Source organism: Fukomys damarensis, unplaced genomic scaffold, assembly GCF_012274545.1.
Source record: "Fukomys damarensis isolate Sample0158 unplaced genomic scaffold, DMR_v1.0_HiC HiC_scaffold_24, whole genome shotgun sequence".
Taxonomy (NCBI): Eukaryota; Metazoa; Chordata; class Mammalia; order Rodentia; family Bathyergidae; genus Fukomys; species Fukomys damarensis.
Genome location: NW_022900936.1, coordinates 57,721,556 through 57,742,277, shown reverse-complemented (window position 1 = coordinate 57,742,277; position 20,722 = coordinate 57,721,556). Strand labels below are relative to the sequence as shown.

The window sequence follows — 20,722 nt, the reverse complement described above, 5'->3', positions numbered from 1 at the left end:
GCATTGCAAAGGCATGGGATAACTAGAGGAGCTCTCTTAAGGGACTGATTGGTCAAACTAACTAGGGAAACTGTTGGCACTAGTCTTTACTAGTAAAGACATACTTGCCTCATAATCCAGTGATTTCATAGGGCACTGAAAAACAATATGTAAGAATGTTCATGGTAACTTTCCTTACAGTATCAAAAGCTAGTTTAAATGCCCATAAGTGAATAAGTGAAATGTCCTATGTTGATAAGACAAAGCTAATGATACTTGCGGACAGACTGTACAGACATTATGTGGAGTGAAGAAGTCAAGCAAAAGGAGTTTATTGTACGTGATTGCATTTATTCAACTTCAAGAGAAGACAAAAAGCCCATGGCAAGAAAAATCAGAATAGTGCTTATCTCTGAGAAGGATTGACTTAGAACAGGCACAAGGACTCTGGAAATGTATCTCTAATCGTGGTTACATTTGTGTGTGTGTGTATATATGAGGGCATGCATATGTTCATGTATATATAAGTAAAACTCACTGACCTGTATTCACTTAGGATGAGAACACACATTGTACCTTAATGAATATATTTTATACCTAATCAAAAAGGTTAAAGAGAGAACTATGGAAGTTGAACTGATATTTGTTTTCTTTCTCTTTCTTTTTCTTTTGTTCTTTCTTTGAATCTGTATATTTTTAATGTTTATTGGAAAATATTATCTATATAAAATATTGGTCTACTTTTTACTCCTTTATCTCTAACATTCAAGTTTGAATCACTTTTAATTTTACTCAAACAAAAGCGTAATCACATATATAGCATTAGAACTAAATATTTCACAACACTAAATGACCAGGATTTAATTGAATTAGGTGTGCTCTTTATTATTTCTTAGGAACAACAGCCTGTCTTTTTACAAGCTGTTTTCCTTTTATTCATTTGAGTAGCTATGTAATGAGCTTCTCTTCTCTCAGTCTGCGGTATTAATGTACATATAAGCGTGACAGTATCAGTGACTGGATTCATCAATTCATGCTAAATCTCCCTATTATATAGTACTTTCCATAATCAGTTGTAAAAATACAGATGTTAATTTGAAGACATGATGAAAATTCCAGAGAAAACAGCACACTGCCCACTTATAATAATGCTGTTGTGAGAGTCCTTTGACTACTGCTGCTTCTGTCTCAACTTGGCCTCCTTGGCACAAAGCAGAGACCTGGAAAGTAGCTCTAGCAGGAAAATTACTCTTGAAATCACTAGTGAAGCCACACTCTGCTGCTTTCAGATTCTTCCCCCGTATTTGAAAGAGGTTGTTTAGCTTTTCTGCCATCCCTCCTAGACAAGCTGTTCACTTGGGGGTTCAGGTGTCACTGTCCTGAAATGTAAATGGTCCCATTGACTAACAGCTTGACTGTAGGGGCCCTCGGTTCCAGGGACTTTTGCAGTGCCAATCACCTTTCTGATCAGGGATGACATAACTAACACTTCTATGACACTGTCCCTCCAAGGGGAGAAACCCCTGCCCCACATGGACCAACCAGCTGAGAATGTCTTCACCTCATGTTGGTGTTCTATTGACAAACTTCCTTTGAGTTAGCAAAATCTGAAAGTTATTTTCCTGTCGTTCTTGTGTGTGTGTGTGTGTGTGTGTGTGTGTGTGTGTATGTGTGTGTGTGTTTTGCTGGAGATCAAACCCCCAGCTACTGCCAGCCTTTAGAAAAGGAAATGGCCATGGTACTGTTTTGAATCTAATTCCGCTGTTACAAGGCTGTGGCTTTGGAAAAGTGGCATCTCTGTGTTTTGGTTGATTGGATAGTCTACTTGTTTATTGTTATTACTACCTGTGCTGCCTACCTCACAGGCCATTGTAAAGAACAAATGGCATTTTTATATTTGAATGTGTTTTCATACAACTGCAAAGGACTATTTCACATGAAGTGGCAATTAGTTTTCCCTGACCCTCCTCACGTCCACTTCCCTTATACATGAGTCAGAAATGGAGGCCTCTTCTAGGATATATTCAGCTGCTCAGCACAGAAACCTACTTTTGGTTCTTCTTCCTGTGAGAAATTAAGGACCCGATAACTAATCTGCTTCCTAAATAAATTAATGTCAGCTGGGTTGGTTAATCAGTATCAGTGTGCCACTTAATTTTTCATATAATCAGATCAACTACAGAATTTGGGGAGAATACCCAGCTTTTAACTAAGTTTGTGCTGTGCAGATCTGATTGTTGGTGGTATTTTTGTGTGTTACTTAATCACATTCAGATCTGTGGTCTGGAAAGAGGCTGCAGCCAAACTGTAACAGGGGAGAACTTACTGCTCCAGGGAGTTTTCTGGGAATTCGTGATTCAGTGAGGTTAGATCCCATTTTTTTGAGTGATGCTGTGGGGATGAATGTGTAAATTTACATTAAATATCTTTTAAAGAAAAAAGGTCTAACAGTTATCTTAGAACAGGAGGCAAAGGTTGGTTAGCATGTCCCTATTCCAAACCAACTTGTGTTGCTTTTTATTGCCTTATTTCTGGACACATTTAGAAACATTTAGCACCATTCTTATTGTATGCCAATATGATTTCCCAGTTGAATGCAGCCAGTTCCTTTGCCTACATATGGCTGGGATGAAACTACATACACTGTGGGAGAAGAAGGTTGAGCCCAGCCACCAAGAACAAAATGGTTCAATAACTGATGAGAGGTATAGATTCTGCCTTACCCATTGGGCCAGCACAGGCCCATTTCAGGGGCAGCTTTGGAAGACTTTTTTACTTGTCACAACTTTTTTAGTCTTTCAATGTTTTTTGGAAGTGAAGAAAACCCACTACATTCCTTCACTGTCTCTCCAATTTAAAATTTTGTTTTTGAACCAAGAAGCTCCCAGCGGTAACCTGATACTCTATGGTATGTATATTTTGATTTAAAATGAATCATTGAGACTATAGTGCTTTGCCAAGTGAAAGCATTGAATTTATAAAAATGAGTTTAGTTCTTAACAAGCTTAGAAACGTATGCAACGGTCCTCATTTGAATCCAGCTGTTCCAGTTTAGAGAATGAAAATTATCCAAAGCTGTGCTTTGTGTTGGCTGGCTTTCCAAAGGCACTGTAGCTTGTGTTGTTACTTGGGCTTACATAACGATCACTTATCTTCTGAGTTTTGGAAAAACCTTCTCTTTCTGTTAATACATTGAATAGTTATATGATCCTAGACTATGTGCTTTGCACACATAGAAAAATACATGGATAAATGTTGATTTCCACTGCCACAGTCTGTCTTCCTCTTCTCTGGTTTTACACGAACTACTTACTTTTGACTGCTGATCCAAGTTTCTCCACCATGTACTTCATCTAACGAACAATGCTTTCTCTAAGTTTCAGTGATTCCATCTGGGAAAGGGGAAAACAGGAATAACCCTGACTTGTTAGGGGGGCTTTCAGGATTAGTTAGTTATGGTAATGTACAGGAATCCCTTAGCAGATGCCTGATGATTAATGTTTGCTTAGATGACCAATTCTTCCAACTTTCATTATGTTGGGGCTAGGGAGAAGACTGAGGGCAGCAGCTGTCAGTGTTAAGAGCTTACTCACAGTGCAGACTGGGAACTTCAGTCTCATGCTTGTCCTCTAGCAGGGAGAGTATTTACAATTTCTGTGAGTCAGGAAGTGGAGTTGTTGTTTGTCTTTTGAGGCTGGATTAAAATAATCTCCATTCTAATCTCCAATCTCCAATTCTAGATGTCTGCTGGGATTAAAACTGGGTCTTCCATTTTTTAAATGAAATATTTGAGGTTTTCAATTCAAAGCACCTCTTTTGTCCCACTTTTCATGTGGAAAGATAGTGACTTTCCTACTGTCAGCCTGACCCGCCTGTTGGCCTCGTAGTCCGTATCTGATACTATTACCGCCTGGGTGGTTGTATTTGTCTCTGTAGTCTCAGCTCAATGGACCCCAAGGGTCTCTTTTGCTTTCAGTCTACCTGAGAACCAACAAAATCCAGCCTACATCAAAGATTTGACCTTGGGCCAGGGATTTAGCTCAGTGGTTCGGTGGCCTGCCTCGCAAGCGCAAGGACCCGAGTTTGATCCCGGGCACCCCCCAAAAAAAACCCAAAACACAAAGATTTGACCTTTATCGTTGGCCCCATTGTCTTCCCTTTTTTGTAGCGTTCACAGTAAGATGGCGCTCCACATGCTCTGTCTGTGTTACCAACACTACTGCCTGACTTATCTGAGTTCGTGTGTGTGGAGGCCTAAGATTTAGCAGACACTAACCCTTGTTGACAGTGGTACCTTAACAGTAAGGAGACATGAAAAGTTAGCCTTGTGAATATATGTTGTTCCTCCAAAGAATGTTACAAAAACACTATCCACTGAGCAGATTCATGGTGACCAAGGGACATATATGTTGTTGTTCCTCCAAAGAATGTTACAAAAACACTATCCACTGAGCAGATTCATGGTGACCAAGGGCTTCAGACTGCTTCAGGCAGTGCAAATAGCATCTTTATTCATGGTGCTTTCCCTTATTTCGCTAGGAGACATTAGAGTCACAGTAGATCATTTCAAAACCTGAGTATCACTTCCCCTGAGGTCTGAGGCTCCCCCATTCCACAGGCTGGACCTCCAGGCTTGTCCTCCACAGCATTTAGTGGTAAGGTACTATGGTGGGTAAACATTTGCTCAGAGTCTTCCCTGGAACAGAGTGGTAAAGGCTCCTTGGAAGAAGAAAGCCTGGGTTTCCTCTCCTTTGAGATACTGGGGCGCAGGCAGCAGAGAGGAGGTGTGACTACACAGTCAGACCTTCCACCGGCTCTTGTTTTGGAGTGTTTGTCATTTTAGTCGGAATGGGGCTGTGAAATACAGCAGTAAAGGAAATGGAAGCAGCTGGGGATAGGAGACTAACAACTCTGGGCTGTGTCTCTGAAGGTGAGGTATCCTTCCTACCTCCTTAGGACCTCCTGGAACTGAGGACAGGAAACAGCAGGGACTTCAGTGGAGAGGCTGGGAAGGAGAGGGATCCCAGCCCAGGTGAAGGTTTGTTCTTGCCCTTCCTCCCTGGGGGGCTCACCAGGTGACAGCTGAGGGTCTTCTCTGTGCTGGCACTGCTCATGCCGCCCTACACAACCATGTCAAACTCATGTAATGTCATGAAGAGGTACTAGCTGAAGGTCAGAGAGTTTCAGCAACTCACCCAAGGTCACACAGCAAGTAGGGAGATGTACTTGGACTGAAGTCTCTTCCTTCTATGAAGGCATATCTGTACCTCACTTTCCTCCAAGTTTTACCCAGAGACCATTGCCTAGAATGAGAAACATTTGGGTATTGATCCACTGAGACTCCTGCTTGGAGTTACAAAGGAAGCAGCTGCTGATATTTTTGCCCCAAGGAGCTGGCTCCGGATCACCTTCAGTAATGGAAACTGCCTTGCCCAGATAGGCTCTGCTTTTCCACTGGCTTCTCTGACTGCTAAAATAAAACTAGACTAATCCCTCTGCCACCCGCTACCAACAGGTGGGGCTGCCTGTCCAGCCCCATTTGCTGGAGGTGTGGAGAGGTGGTTTTTTATGTGCGGTTCGCCCCTCTGGCAGCCGCACCTCTGACTTGCTCCAGCTGCACTGCTCCTGTTACTCTTGGGGTTGCTCTGCCAAGGGGCCTCTTCGCAGTCCCTGCTTTGCTCAGTTACCGTTTTGCTGAACTTGGCCTTCAGAATGAGCCTTGCCTTTCTTTTAAAGGGCAGTCTACGAGCATGGGCAAAAGTTTACAAAGGCATTGTCTTACATAGGTATGGATAGTCTACTAAAAACTCTGGTCGCTCCCCTCTACCCTAACACCCCTGTTAGCCCCACGGAGGAAGCTCAGTGACTTTCTTATGTCCTCCAACCACAGAATCAGGGCATGGGAAAGAATTAAGCACATGTGCACTCAGAGCTGATATTTATAAAAGCAGGCTTGGTCTGGGTTTTAATCCTCCTGCATAGAACAAAACGGGCCACAACATGTGACTTCATAACACAAGACAGACATTATCAGAACACAGTCAGGAACACAGCAGCACAGTCTGTCCCCTTCTAGAAGGGCCTCCCAGTTCCCACAAGTATCTCCCCATTCACACTGCTGATGAGTGAATCTTGTTCCCAAACAAAATTCAGATCAGGTGATGTATTTTAAAAGTATTCACTTCAGGCCGCAGGGCTATTCAAAGGGACACTGTTCTTCTCATTCCTGAGTGGATCCTTTCATGTATTTATTTACTTTTGCAATAGGGTCTCACTGTAATTCAGGCTGGCCTTGAACTCACTATGTAGCCCAGGCTGGCCTCAAACTCATGGCCATCCTCCTGTCTCAGCCTCCCAACTGCTAAAATTATAGGCGTGCACTACCACGCCCAGCTAGTGGGCCCTTTTAGATTAGAAACCATGAGTGCCTTAAAAGAATTGGGTCAAGTAAGTGACAAACAGTTTTGAAAATGCCTTTAGGTGTTAAATTAACACAAACATTTAATGGCGGCCTTCATGTGGCCTATGGAAACCAACAATTTTTATTTTATATTACTTTATTTTGGTTTTACTGTGTAGTCCAGACTGGCTTTGAACTCACTGTGAGCCCAGGCCAAAATTGAGCTCAAAGAAATTCTTCTGTGCTAGGAGGATTAGAGTGCTGGTATTATAGGTGTGCACCATCAAGGAAGCCAACAGTTACTCAGGAATAAATAATAGAAGACCTATTTATAAATGGGGCATTTTGGAAAAAGCACGCAAAATATTTCATAGATAGCATCTTTGTGTTTTTAAAATCAGGAAAAGCTTACTGAACAATTTGAACAAACTTCCAAAATATGTTTTTGAACATGATGGGAATATATGGGAGAAAACTAATTTTTAAAGGAAGAATGCCTGATTCATTTCTCTGACGAATGGTCAGGGAAGCAGAGGTGAGAAATGACTTCAATTTCACAAGCAAGTATGTATGTATGCACACATTTGAACATCTGTTTGCTGATGACCTCGTACTCCAGGCAGCGAGGGAGCTCTGTCAAAGTGGGGCTCTTTGGAGACAGAAGTGCCAGACAGTGTGAGACTGCAAATGGGACTCCGAGCTTCTCACAACCTTACTTGGGGTAGAAGGAGAATCAGGTGCAAGAAGACACAAGACTAAATTACCGGTGCTCTTTACAACAAGAGAGGCAGAGGAAAATGTGTTCATCCTGAGGTGCCTCTGAGAATGTCAGGGAGAAAATCTGGAACCCTGGTCCACATAAGAGACAGGAAAGGGCTCAGTTGTGGAGGGCCTTAGAGTAGCCCCCCGGTTAGAGATCAAATCTCTCTGTCAGAGGTGATGTGGGCACAGAATTGAGCTGTGGAAACTGGAAGCCAAGTGCTGTTCCTTTGCTGAATTTGCTCCAGGAACCTCAGTCCCGAAAGTGAGGCTGGTCCGCTGGATGCTGGTGTTTCTAGTCTCCTTGAGCTGTCGGTCATTTATTTTATATCTTTTGCACCAGAAGAATGATTCCCATTTCCCCTCCCATCTTGTAGCCCAGCAGGTCCATGGAATTACAGGGCCTTTCCACGAAGGTAGAGGCAGAGAGATGGGGTTAACACACGGTGGTGAAATGAAGACACTAAGAAAAAGGCAAGCACCCCGGCCTTGGTCTCAGGGTTGGTTACCTGTTCAGAGGACCGTATGATAACACCTAGTCCTCAGCCCTCCTAATGTGTCCGGAACCTGCCATGACGTCTATCCCAGCTGGGTGGGGCTTGGGTCCACCTTTGCACCATACTCTGAGGAGTCAGGTCCTCCTAGGGGCCCAGAGAAATGAGATGGCCTTTGGTCATCTAGAGCAGTGGGTGGAACAGAGGTGTGAATGTGGCCATGCTGGAATTCTTGGGTGGCAAGTACAAGTGGGCGTGGTGGATGGAGGGGAGAACAGCCACATGCTGACAAGTGTCAGGTGAGGGTGGGAAGGTCCCAGGTGGGGAGCTGACTGTGTTGCAGCTTTGTCCTTGGTTAACTTTCAAGGTTGCCAGCAGGTTGGCTGTTTCTCAGTCCCCCAGCTTTGCCTCCATCCATAGCCCTGACCTTCCTCGCAGGCTGGGCTCTCCCCATCTTCTCCCCTTCTTGTGAACACAAACCTAAAGGCGAGTGGAACATGAGGCAGTGGGTATGTCACTGAGCGCACTGCATTTTTCACAAAACAGCACCACGATGGGCTGCTCTCCCCTTTAACACTGGAGGCTCAGAAGACAGGGATCTGGTCTCTCCGAACCATATCCAAGTCGTCATCCAAAGTTAATAAAACCTGCAGTGAAAGGGACAGGGACATGAAAGGAATGTACAGTTACAGTCGCATGAAATCCCTACTTTCTCTAAGGCTCCCCTGGACTAAAATGACTCATTCCGTCGTTTGTTTTCATGTATTTTGCAACCTTTTGCAATGCTTGCCATTAACAAGCACTTCTAATTATATAGTTCATTAATCAACTAACTTAAATAGAAGTGAGAGTTCATTATGTGCCATTCTAGATGCTGGAGTAAAAGACAGCTAGGAGCAAAAGAGGCAAACATCTCTCCCTCTTGAAATGTACATTCAAGAAACATGAAACAAATAAATGAGTAAAATGTAGAATGTCAGGTTGTAATATGTACTAAGGATACAAACTAAACTCAGGAGGGAATACAGGAAAAATGGTAAAAAAAAAAAAAAAAAAAAAGCGTGGCCTGAGAAGTCTAATTTAGAAGGTGATGTTTAGGTCAAGACCTAGAGGAATGAAGTCTTATTGCATGAAGAATTTCTATATAAGAAATGGACCCTCACCCTTCATTTCTAATTCTCTTGGCCACTGCTTACTTTCCCCACACGGACCCCTAAACTTCACTTCTCTTGTCTCTGAAAGGCGACCATCCAAAAGAAGCCCTGAGGCACGTTTACACAGATTGGCCGAACTTTCCAAACTGGCCACTAGGGGGCAGCCCCGTTCCGCTCTAATGCCGTATGGTTTGTGCTCTCCTCAGAGCACAGTGCTGGGAGCCCAGGAGTCTAGCAGTGTACAGAAACCGTAACTTTTACTTTAGAAATGTTAAACGTATGATTAAAGGATGCTGGGAACCATCATCCTAGGTTGACATGAATATGCATAGATTCTGGAAAAGGATTCAGGCAAAACATGGAGGAACTACGGAAGAGAACTGAACATATGCTACTTGTTAGAAGGCAATGGAAGCTAAAAGTCTGCCCTGCGCCCTTCCCTGGGGATCTATAAAATACTCATAAAATATTCAGTGAGGCTGCAGGACGGGGAGGAAAGGAATAGTCCAATGTCAGAGGAATCTGTACACCAGCTGTGGTTCCTGGGGGAAGTTCTGGGCGTACGAGACTAATAACCAGTTCAATCCAAATGCGCTGTGCAATCTACGAAAATAGTTTTGTCACGCTGTGTCAAAAACTATTGCAAAGTAAAATGGAAATGGAAATGAAAATAAAGATCCCACTGAGGGTACAATATAAAAAAAGAAATAAAATGGTCTGCACAATGAGGAACTGGAGAGGGAAAATAGGAATATAAAAAGGATGTGAAGACGAGTGTAAAAGCAACAATGAGACTGTAAAGCGAGGAGAAATCACCAAAAAGATGTGATAAACTTACCAAGAATGAGAAGAATAGCGCAGTGGCAGAGAGGAAGTGCCAGATGTCATGGTCATCAAAGAAATCCAGCAGGAGGCACTCGCGGTTCTTCTCTCTGGATTCCGCGGGGGTTCCCTGGAGGAAGGTAAGACGGATGTAGGCAAGATTTTCACAGTTCAACTGCTTCAGGGTTTGGCATCCAGGAAGCTATAAAAGTGCTACTAAATGGCTCAAAAAGTCAGCTTCTTTTTCTTTTTTAGCCCTTTTCTTCCTATTTGACATTGTTAATTATCCCATTAGGATCTTGAGTACTATTATACTCTTTTGCACCAGAGAAACTATTTGGTATTTACACATGTGTGACTTATTTAAGTCACTTAAGAGTAAAGGTGTAGGGAAAGTGGGAAGGGTAGGGGAAAGGGAATACGGGAAAAGAAAAAATATGAGAAAATGAAAAAATGGAAATAAAGTGTTTGTAAATGGGGAGGGAAGAAGGGGATGAAGGGAGAGCAGGGACAAGGGGAAAAAATGAGAACTAAGAACTGTTGTGTGAAGGTACAAGATCCCAGTAATGAATGTAACTGTATTGTATACCTAGAATGTACCAATAAACTCAATAAAAAGAAAAAAAAAGTCAGCTTCCAAGAACACATACCTACACATAAAAGCTGGCACGCAAATGCTCACAGCAGAATCATCCCTAATACTACAAGTGAAAGCAACCCAAATGTTCATCGACACAGGAGTGGGCAGATAAAATGTGTGTCTCTCTTCATAGAGGAATATTACTTAGGGACCAGAAGACATGGTGTGCTGATGTATGCGGCAGCCTTGATGGACCCAAGGAACATTTTACTAAATTAAAGAAGCTGGCGTAAAGACCATGTAGTGTGCGATGACATTTATTTGAAATGTCCTCAATAGACAAGCCTATGGAGATAAAAGGACGAAGTGGTGGCACCTGCGTGTAATCCCAGCGCTTAAGGATTTCAAATTTCAGTCCTACTTGGCAACTTAGCGACTTAGTGAGATCCTGTCTCAAAGTGGGGGTAAAAAAAAAAAACAAAACTTCTGGATGTAGCTCAGGGTGAAAGCCCTGAATTCAATCCCCACTATGGGGAAAAAAACAAAGTAGATTCGTGTTTGTTAAGCACTATTAGATAAGGGAGAAGCAGAGAGTGACTGACAGTGGTTGTGGGGTTTCTTTCTGGTGAGATAAAATGTTCCACAATCAGTTGACACTTGCTCCCTGTCAGCTTTCTTATTTACGAAGCCAGTGTAGTAATACTGGGTCCCGGCCCCACATTTATTGATAGGTGAGGATTGTGATTTGAAAGATGGAGAAGATCCACTAATCAAGGTTTTTGCACATGCTATACATCTACTTGGAACAGAATCATAATGCAACACATTATGAAGGTTAAGTTTGCAGTGTCTGTAGCGCTTAAAAATTTACAAAGTGTTACCCTGATAATAATGACCACATGGCATTTTTAAGCATTCACGTGTGGATACTAAAACCAATCTTTTTTGGCAAAAGCTTTCAATTTAAAGACCATTAAAAAAAAGATAAACAATATGCGCAGTAGAGGAGAGAGAGGGAGGCAGAAAACTTGAAAAGGCAAAAAAAAGAGAGAGAGAGAGAGAACTGCGTGGAAAAGAGAGTGGTCCCCTTACCTCCCAGCTGCTGAGATTCTGGAAGAAAAAATAAAGGGCGGCAGCCCACACCACCACAGTGGCCACGATGCAGAAGAGGGGCACGAGGAGGACCTTCTCAGAGCTGCGCAGCTGTGGGGAGACAGAGGCGCTGGGGTGGCTTCACCCCGCCATCATCTGGGGAGCTGGGAATACTGCAGCTCCCAGGCCCCTCTTACCTTCATGATGATGTAGAAGGCCAGATACAGCAGCAGGTTGCAGATGAAGATGCCCAGCATGTAGGATGCAAAGTCCCTGGGCCGATAGATCAATCCAAAGAAGGCGCTAAGAACACAGGGGAGAGACATTGGCAGCAGAGAAGATGGAGTTGTAGTATCATCTGCTTTTTTTTCTCCACTACATCATCTCTCTTTTTGGGGGGTGGGGGAGGATTTTCCTTAGAAACTACCTTAACATACATTCATGTGTTACTGAATGATGGGTTATGTTATAAGAAATGCATCACTAGACAATTTTGTACGAACATCAGAATATACTAAGACGGCTGCTGTCACAAGGCAACAACATCACATAGGACTGGTGTTGAAGGCGTGATCTTCCATGGACTGAAATGTCATTACTGGTGCATGACTGTTAAATCAACTTCTACTGCGTTGCATCTTCAAATCATTCATTTCTAGTGATGATGCAATGTTCCCATAAGTGAATATACTGTAAGTAATCATGTTGTCTCTTGGATTGAGGTGCAGGGTTTTTCCAGCACTTCAGGATTTTTCATGATTATATACAACAGTATAATGAAGAAACAAATGCTGTCAGACATACTCTCTCCACTTAAGATTAGTCCCTTAGCATAGATTACCAGTAGAATTATCTCAAAAATTGGCTTAGCACATATTTTAAAAACTTTGTTAGCTGTCCATTTTTAAATTAATACTGAAACTTATTTTTGGTTGAGGCTTAGCTTTAATTTTGTGTCAGATTTCTGTTTATTTATAGCAAAACATCATATAACTCTTCTTTTTCTCTTTATTTGAAATTGTTTCCTGTAAATGCACATCCGTACACATTGCTGTGACTACCTCTCCCATGTAATCACGGTGTCAGGGTGTCATCACACCTAGTGCACCCTCATAGGCCCTAGAATCTAATAGAGCTCTCTGAGAGAGTGGCCAGTCACCTTAGCTCATGAGTGGATTGTGGCTTTGGTTTTGATTGTGTGAGAGGCAGAAACAAGATTGGTGATTCTGAGCCCTGAGGCCATGGCCATGGGTTGTTTGGTGCCTTGGGTCACAGTGTCGCCAGGGCTGTGGTGTGCGCTCCTGAGAGGGTGGTCAAGAAGAACACCGCAGGGGGGCTGCTCATCTCACCTTGAGTGGCCCAAGCGGCATGGGAACCCTTTACTGGTATGGACCTTAATCTACGGTGAGCCCTGCGCGACGACATTATGGGAAGTTTCTTCCAGGAGCTACGCCCCTGGGTAAGAGTCAAGTCCCGTGGCTGGGTTCTGAAGGCAGGTCTCTGTCTTCATTCCTTCGTATGTCTTAACCGCTTAACGGTTTACCCCGGGTGCCACTTGGCAGCACGTTTGTTTCTGTACGTACTATTCTGAGTGTCACTTGGGCAGGCGTCATTTCTACCAGTCAAATCTTGTTTGAATACATTTGATAAAATTGTGGCTTCCATACTTCCTATTATATTATCTTATAAAAATTAATGAAAAAAATGCTATTTTTGGTCATCTTGTATTTAAATAATTGGACTAGTAGGTGGTTTATGTGTTCTAGGAGCGAGGAATTGCTTTTCTATCAAAGGTCATGGACCCAGAGGACCCTATCAGCTAGGAACCAAAAATAGAAACAACTAATCTTATTTATTCTTTGAGAGATCAACAAAATATCTCACATGTTCAAAGGAAAAGGCCGAGAAGATGATGGGGGACAAAGGAAGAAAAATCATACTTGGAGTAGAAAGAAAGATAGAGGGAAAGACAGAAATCAGAAGACTTGTTCTCTCTCTCACAAACACGTGCTTAGCAAGAGAGAAATTACAGAAATTCTACTGTGGAGATGTTATGGAATGAACTGTGGAATAATTTAAAACGGTGCTGACTTTGTGTATGATCGGACCTATGGGTTATCTACCCATCCATCATCTATCTGCCTCTAGGAGTCATCTAATCTATGCACACAGGTGTTTGTCTTGTTGAACAAAGCATATTCAGTGCACCAGTGCTTCAGGAGAAGCTGCTTCCTACTGCTCTCCTTTCAGGAGGAAAAAACACCTTTTTATCCCTGAAAAACATAAAATTTTAATAAAGGCTACATCTCCTAATTAAAATAATTCTTGTACCAAGTAAGTTTCCTTAAATGAACTCTTTATAACGCGTCATTTACAATATAAGTAGAACAAAATGCCATAACAAAAGTCATCAAGTGCCAGACTTGTAATAAAAAGGCATAAAATATATTCACACATAAACCCTTTCATAATACAAAGGAAAACTTGAGCCCTCAATATATGGAACCACACGGAGTGGGTCCCCATGCAGGCATGCATACCTTGATGAGTCACAGTCAAGCACGAGAGGTCACTACTCTTTTGCCATGCACTATTTACAGATGTCAATACAGGTAACGATGGCGAACAGGATGCAGAGATTAACTTAGCATGCACACCCGAACATCAGAGGAAGGGTGTCTGCAGAAAAGGTGCCACGAGGTCTCCCAGCAACTGTTTGTGTCTTTGTGGGGTGGGCCAGGGTACTTCGATGAATGGCTGTGGTCCAAAGACTAAGTTTTTAAAATTACAACAAAAAATGAGGAATTGCCACTCCAGGAAAAGCACAAGCTTGAACCACAAGGCAATGATTCCAGCAGGCCTCAGCCACTAGGCCCTGGGATGAGAGGGCTACAAGATGTGGCACCTTGGTCCCAGGGTGAATCCCCATTCCTTCATGATGGGTCATCCCATCAACATGACAACCCCCAAATGGTGATGATGTCACAACACGGCCAACCCTGAAGACCTTTGTGACAAACAGAAGCACTTGGGGAAACTGCACCGATTTCTGCTTGTGTCAATGGCAGGGCACTGTTTTCCAGTGTATCTTTCCTGGGGGAAATGCAGTGCAAAGCATAATTCCTGTTAATGAAGAAATCATCAGTGCACTCCTAGCTCAGCTCCTAAATTCAGACAGAACAATTAAAGCTTCCTTTCTCCCTCTTCTGCATTTAAAGCCGCATATCCATAAACTGGGGATGGGTGGGTGATCAATTGTTCAATCAATATCAGATGACAGATGACACCCACGGTTCACCACAGCCAGATCTCATAGGCTCAGTTGATCCTCTCCACTTTGTGCGGAATCCTGCCCTTGTTCAGACAATGTAGGAGGAAAAATACCTTTTTATTAAGTCTCTAGAACAAACACAGACTTACCCTCTCCTTAATTTCAGATATTTTTGTAACAATGACAGTGAAAGAAAGCCAAACTACAGTGTTGCCAGTATTAATAAAGACAAAAACATATTTTCCTAAGACTACTTACAAGGACCAGTTTACCAGATTCCCCACAATCAGCAATACCATTCTATCCTAGGAAAAAAAAAGGACAAAAAACACCAAATAAGAGGCTGAACACACTACTTTTCTTTTAAACCTACTGTAACAAAAGCATCAGCCAAAGGAACATGATTGCTTGTTGAGAAACATGTTCTGTGGGTCTAAGAGAGTCTTGACTATGCTCTGATACAAATCCTCCACAAGGACTGAACAGCAAGGCCTCTGAGTGCAAATGGACATAATTAGGTCCTTGTAAAAGAAAGTGGTCAGCAAAGCAGGACTTGGCTGATTCCCCCTAGGTTTAGTGGATCTGGGTAGCAGTGCCCACTTCTCAGTGGGGAGACTGGTGGTATGTGCTGATTACTTAACAGCTACAATTCTGCCGCCTGTTTTTCTGGTTTATGTTTCTTGGTTGCCTCTACTGCAACTGTCAAGACCAGCTGTGGGAATTAGTTTTACACTCATTACTCTGGCTCCAAGGAGGACCTGCATCTCCCAGCATTTGGTTTCTACAACACATGATCTTGACATGAATGTTACTAAATAAGGGAGAAAACACAGACTATCGATCCATTTTAAAAGACAGTTCTCTGGTACAGATTTATTCACAATCTCTTTCTGCTTCTTTGAGTACTGCTTAAAACCTTTAGGTGCTGTTTTATTACACTTTAATTTGCATCTACTATTTAAAAGTGTTTTGCAGGTGGTCTGTCTCATTTGGAGGAAATGTTTTCTGTTAAAATGCAAACATTCAAAATGGGAAGGGTAGGGGAAAGGTAATAAGGGAAAAGAAAAAAATATGACCAAATAAAAAAATGGAAATAAAATGTTTGTAAATGGGGAGGGTAGGAGGGGGTGAAGAGAAGGCAGGGACAAGGGGAAAAAATGAGAACCAAGACCTGTCATGTAAAGGTACAAGATCCCAATAATGAACGTAACTGTACTGTATACCTAAAATGTACCAATAAACTCAATAAAAAGAAAAGAAATGCAAACATTCATCACCTATTAGAATGGTCTAAATCCAAAATGCCAACAACACCAAAATGCTGTTGTGGCTATGGAGTAGTAAAAACTTTCACTCATTGTTTGTGGGAATGGGAAATAGTACAGTCCTTCAGAGGAAAGTTTGGTACTTTCCTACAAAAGAAAATACATGCCTACCATGTGACCCAGCAACAGCTGTCCTTGGTATTTACTCAAAAGAGTGGAAACATTATGTCTGCACAAAAATCTGCATAGGATAGAGCAGCTTTCTTCATAATTACCCAAACTTGGAAGCAACACAGATGTCCTTCAATAGGTGAATGGATAAATAAACTGTGGTGCCCTTGGACAGTGGGCTTTTTCAGCACTGAAGTGAACTACAAAGCAATGAAAAACCATGGAGGAATGTAAATGATATTACTGAGTAAAGAAAAGCTAACATGAAAGGTTATTAACAATACGATTCCAATTACATGACATTTTGGAAAAGACAAAACTATGGAGACAATAAAAAATTAGACATTGTCAGGGAGGGACAATTGTTGCAGGGAGAGATGAATAGGCAGAGTACAGAGGATTTTTAGGGCAGTAAAGTTCTCTGCATAATATTTCAACAGTGACTATGTGACATTATGTATTTGTCAAAACACATAAAATGCATGACACAAGAGTGAGCCCTATGGTGTGAGTGATGATGTGTCAGGGTTGGTTCACTAATTGTAATCAATGTACCATTCTGTTGGGAATGGGAATTTCTGTACTGTCCACTCAATTTTGCTAAACAGCTGAACCTACAATGCTCTAATTAAAGTAACAACAACAATAAACACTCAAAACATTAACTATTTCAAGTTTATACCCCAAGTAACTGAAAATACTCACAGATCCTAATAGACTTTTAAAATTTCTTTCTTTTTTTTTTTTTTTTGGTACCAGGGATTGAACTTAGGACCTTGTGCTTATGAGGCAGGCACAGTGCCACTGAGCTAAATTCCTGGCAGGCTTTTAAATTTTCATCTGAGTAAAACCTTTCAGCCTCAATTTTTTAGTGCCTATAGGCCTAAACTTCAGAGGGCTAAAAGGCACCATGTTCTTTTATGTAAAAGTCCTGATGAGAAAATACAAGCAGGGATTTCATGAATTCTTATGTGCCAAGCCCAAATGTGTCACTGGATCTGAGCATAGCACCATGTAAAGGCTGGGTCAGTGGGGCAGAGGAGGTAAGGAGACTTCTGAGGTCACAGCAAGGCAAGACAGGGCTGGGGCCCAGGGCCCTCACATCTAGGCTCAGGTAGACATGAACAATTTGCTGAGAACGAGATGGGGGAGCCTTTAAAATATATATTTCAACCTTCCAGAAGTAATCACAGTTAAAAATAATTTCTCATTATAAAAATTAAATAACAGAAATGCATAACATTAAGAGCATAAATTACTAATAAAAGTGATTAGAATGACCACAGGTCCCAGTTTGCTTGGGACAATTCTGGTTTACACCTGCTGTTCTGGTACAAGTAGTAACAGAATGAGCTTTCACGTTTACAAGGGTACCTCTTTGGATGATTCTTTATACGGACATCGTGTTTTAATTCTCTGCCATAGCAAGGATCACTATTTTAAAAGATCTCTCTCTCTCTCTCTCTAGATATAGATATGTAGATCTACATCTATCTATCTATCTATCTATCTATCTATCTATCTATCTATCTATCTATATAGAGTGGGGGCCCAGTCATGGCCCACTGGAGTTTGACATTTGGAAAATAACTTCTTCCTGTATAATTAAGGCATCAACATTTGCTACTTTTCAAGGAAACTGTTTGTTGAGCTTGTTTTGATTCTTTGACCCTGACATAACAGGAAACTCATTAGCCGAAGATCTGATGTTATCTGTAAGAGTCAGGAAATCCGGTCTTTGCATAAAGATAAAAACAATTGCTTGGTGTTTTCTGTTAAAAAGTGTTTTCTGGTTGAGTGCCTTTAAAAGCTTCCTGTTGATGTGAACCTATAAAAGGACCTGTTTCTGTGAAATAAATCAGACTTCTCTTCGTCTCCACTCAGGCTTGAGTGTTCTTTCCTTTCTCAATCCTCACTCCCCGACTCAGGCATGTTCGTGTTGTGACGGCTGGACTGCCACAATACATATATATATTTTTCTTCTTCACAGACTGCCAAATATTTCCTTTGCAAAACTGGGACCATCTTAGCTTGTCTTTATGAAAGAGAGGAAGCAACATGCTTCTTCTCCCACCAACTGGATCCCAGCCACCCTTGGCCATCTGTCCCTTTTGATTTTTGGAGCTTCGAGTGACTGCCCCAAACCTGGCCCTCCTGCAGCTTCCCTACTCTCTGGGAGAAAGCCAGGGAGCACAGGCATGTGTACCTACCATGTAGAGAGGCCGGCTGCACTGCTGGATACAGTCCGTGTAGAACACCATAGCGGCCCGCCGGAAAATCCCCAAATCTGAGGATGACATTTTCTTGTTATGAGAACGCTTAACCACAAAAAGTACATATCTGGGGGAATGGCTCGGCGTTGTGCGTAGGATGATGTTGTCTGCACTGTATTAAAGTGTATATAATGCTTTGCACCTGACAGGTGAATATATACATGTGTAAAACATGCTGTTGGCTTGGAGGAGTGCATATCACATGGCAGAAAGGCAAGCAGTTGGGAGTGAACAACGGGCACCTGCCAATAACACAAGTGGGTGGCAGCCCTTATTCTGCTTCCCTTAGCTAAGCATCCCTTTGTTTAGTGTTTACTGTTATGGTCCCACGATTCACTTTAAAACCTCTGATCACCTCAGAGGGCGGGAAATCTTAGCTTGTAAAAATTCCCACCTACATTTCTCAGCATGGTTGAGTTTGTAAGAACAGAGCCAAGGGATCCAGGGCTGTACTAAGCACGTCCAGCAAGCCTATGTATGGACACAACAGAATATTCCAAGGAATGGATGTGAAATGGGGAGGAAAAGACAGGAAAGTTTCCAGAAAATGCAGTCCTACAAAAGCAAGGTCTGGAACGGTGTGTGTGTGTGTGTGTGTGTGTGTGTGTGTGTGTGTGTTGTAACTGTCACACGAACAGAGTTGAGTTCAAGGTCAGAGTGCTTCAGTGAGACCCGCCCAAAGCAAGCGTTTCAGAGGTGGGTCCCAGCTGCGTGGGGAAAGCTGCCCCTCTGCTGGGATCTCCCACAGTGAATTTAGCCAGGGGGAGGGGTGTGCTCATGTGACAGCCCAGAGGAGGTGCAGGGGCGGCTGGATGGGACAGCAGCTTTGCTTCTGAGCCCCTCTCTGGCTCCCTCCAGCCACAGAATGTGCCCAATCTAGAAGAGGGTGTTCGGGGACAGACAGGCCGGTGGCTCTGATGAGAAAACAGTCCAGAACCTCAGGAAGGGTGGCAGGACATTACCTGTGTCAGACACATCTGCATCAGTTGGAGCAGAGAAGAAATGAGAGAGAGAAACGATTTATAAGAAGAAAGCCAAAAAGGTAAACAACTGGTCATCTCATGTTTTCCTCAAAGTGATAACAATATTATTGTCTTCTAATTATAAAAATGTTTTGCTCCACATAGAATCTTTTTGCCTGTCTCTAACATCCAGACATTTACTCCTCCAAGAGTGAATTGAGACTCTTTCTCTTTCCCTGTCTGCTTTTGATCACTACTCGTCATTTATAACCCATCCTCTCTCAGGAGCAATCTCTCAGGTCCTGTTCTGGGGCTCTGGGACTAAGGGACACAGAAGTGATCGGGGCAAGTGTAGCCCTTCTTAGTTCAGAAATAAATGTTTTGTCTCATCCCTGCTGCCCTTCCTGTGTCTACACGTGTCTTCATGCATAGCCTGGGAGTCACAAAGAAAGGCACTTGATTAGAAGAAGAAGCAGTGTACAAAATGGGTAGGGAGGCTGGAGTCAGTTGAGCCGCTGTCCACCTTCCTGCCTTTGGACTAACTTGAAACACAGCCATTGTCACAATGAAATAACAAGTTTTCCTGACTGATAAATCTGTGACTACCTGGAGAAGACTCCCTGGGTATAGACTTGGAAAACAGTTGAACTCTATGCCGCCATCTTCCAGATGCTTTTTCTACTTACCATCTATTGCTGTCTCACACCATGTGAGAGAGGCTGACAGCACCAGTGGATTTCCTTACTGTCCTTGGATTTGGACAGTGGAGCCCCAGGGGGACACTTCAGGGACAAAGGAAGGAGAGTGAGCTCAGAGCAGTTATTTTGAGAGCCATCCCTGTGAGGCTGTATCAGGCTGGGGATGTCTTAGTCGAAGGTTGCTGCTCCTTTCAGTGACTTCCTCTACATGACACATTTTGGATCTAATGGATGGTGACATCTTCACTGCTGCTCACTCACCCATATCTTGTGAATGGTCCTCTTGTGAGTGAACTCTCGTCAGACTTTGTTTATGAAATCTTTTTTCCTATTGGGACCTTCATAAAGATGCCAAATCCTTTCTTATTTAAAAGGACAGAGCCAGAGGTGAAAAAAGCTTTGTTCTACGTGTGTCCGCCCCGCGGCTCACTTTTCCTTTTCTCTTCTTTTCTTTTTTTTTTTTTTTTTTTTTTTGTTTATTGGTTTTTTCGTTTTTTGAGACAGGGTCTCACTATATAAATGAGACTGACCTGGAACTCACTTAGTAGCCCAGGCTGGTCTCAAACTCACAGCAATCCTCATGCCTCAGCCTCCCAAGTGCTGGGATTACAGGCATGCACCACCACGCCCGGCCTCTCTTTTTTCTTTTCATCTTTCTTTTTGCTTCACTTGACAGTCACTAGTTTCAAAGGAAAGTGGTCCCTATTACAGTTAATTGGTTCTACTTTTGTCCTTGTTCTTTCACTATGTCTTTCCCTCTTGCCTTCAACAGTGTCCTAAAGTTTGCATGATCATCCTGTGT

At 42.6% G+C, this 20,722-nt stretch overlaps 1 protein-coding gene across 2 annotated transcripts in view; it reads right to left on the bottom strand.

Annotated features, from left to right (window-relative positions):
• Positions 1 to 6,321: 6,321 nt before the first annotated feature.
• Sidt1 (SID1 transmembrane family member 1) overlaps positions 6,322 to 20,722 on the bottom strand; it is a 100,387-nt gene continuing 85,986 nt past the window's right edge. The window contains exons 20-26 of one of the 2 annotated variants that reach the window (XM_010630184.3): positions 19,223 to 19,237; positions 18,198 to 18,274; positions 14,810 to 14,856; positions 11,478 to 11,583; positions 11,281 to 11,391; positions 9,625 to 9,738; positions 6,322 to 8,279 (exon numbers count right to left, since the gene is read on the bottom strand). In XM_010630184.3, coding sequence (XP_010628486.2) covers positions 8,217 to 8,279; positions 9,625 to 9,738; positions 11,281 to 11,391; positions 11,478 to 11,583; positions 14,810 to 14,856; positions 18,198 to 18,274; positions 19,223 to 19,237 — 533 coding nt within the window. In that variant the 3' untranslated portion in view covers positions 6,322 to 8,216. The remainder of the gene's footprint in view (positions 8,280 to 9,624; positions 9,739 to 11,280; positions 11,392 to 11,477; positions 11,584 to 14,809; positions 14,857 to 18,197; positions 18,275 to 19,222; positions 19,238 to 20,722) is intronic. The other variant, XM_019208331.2, reaches the window with a different exon arrangement.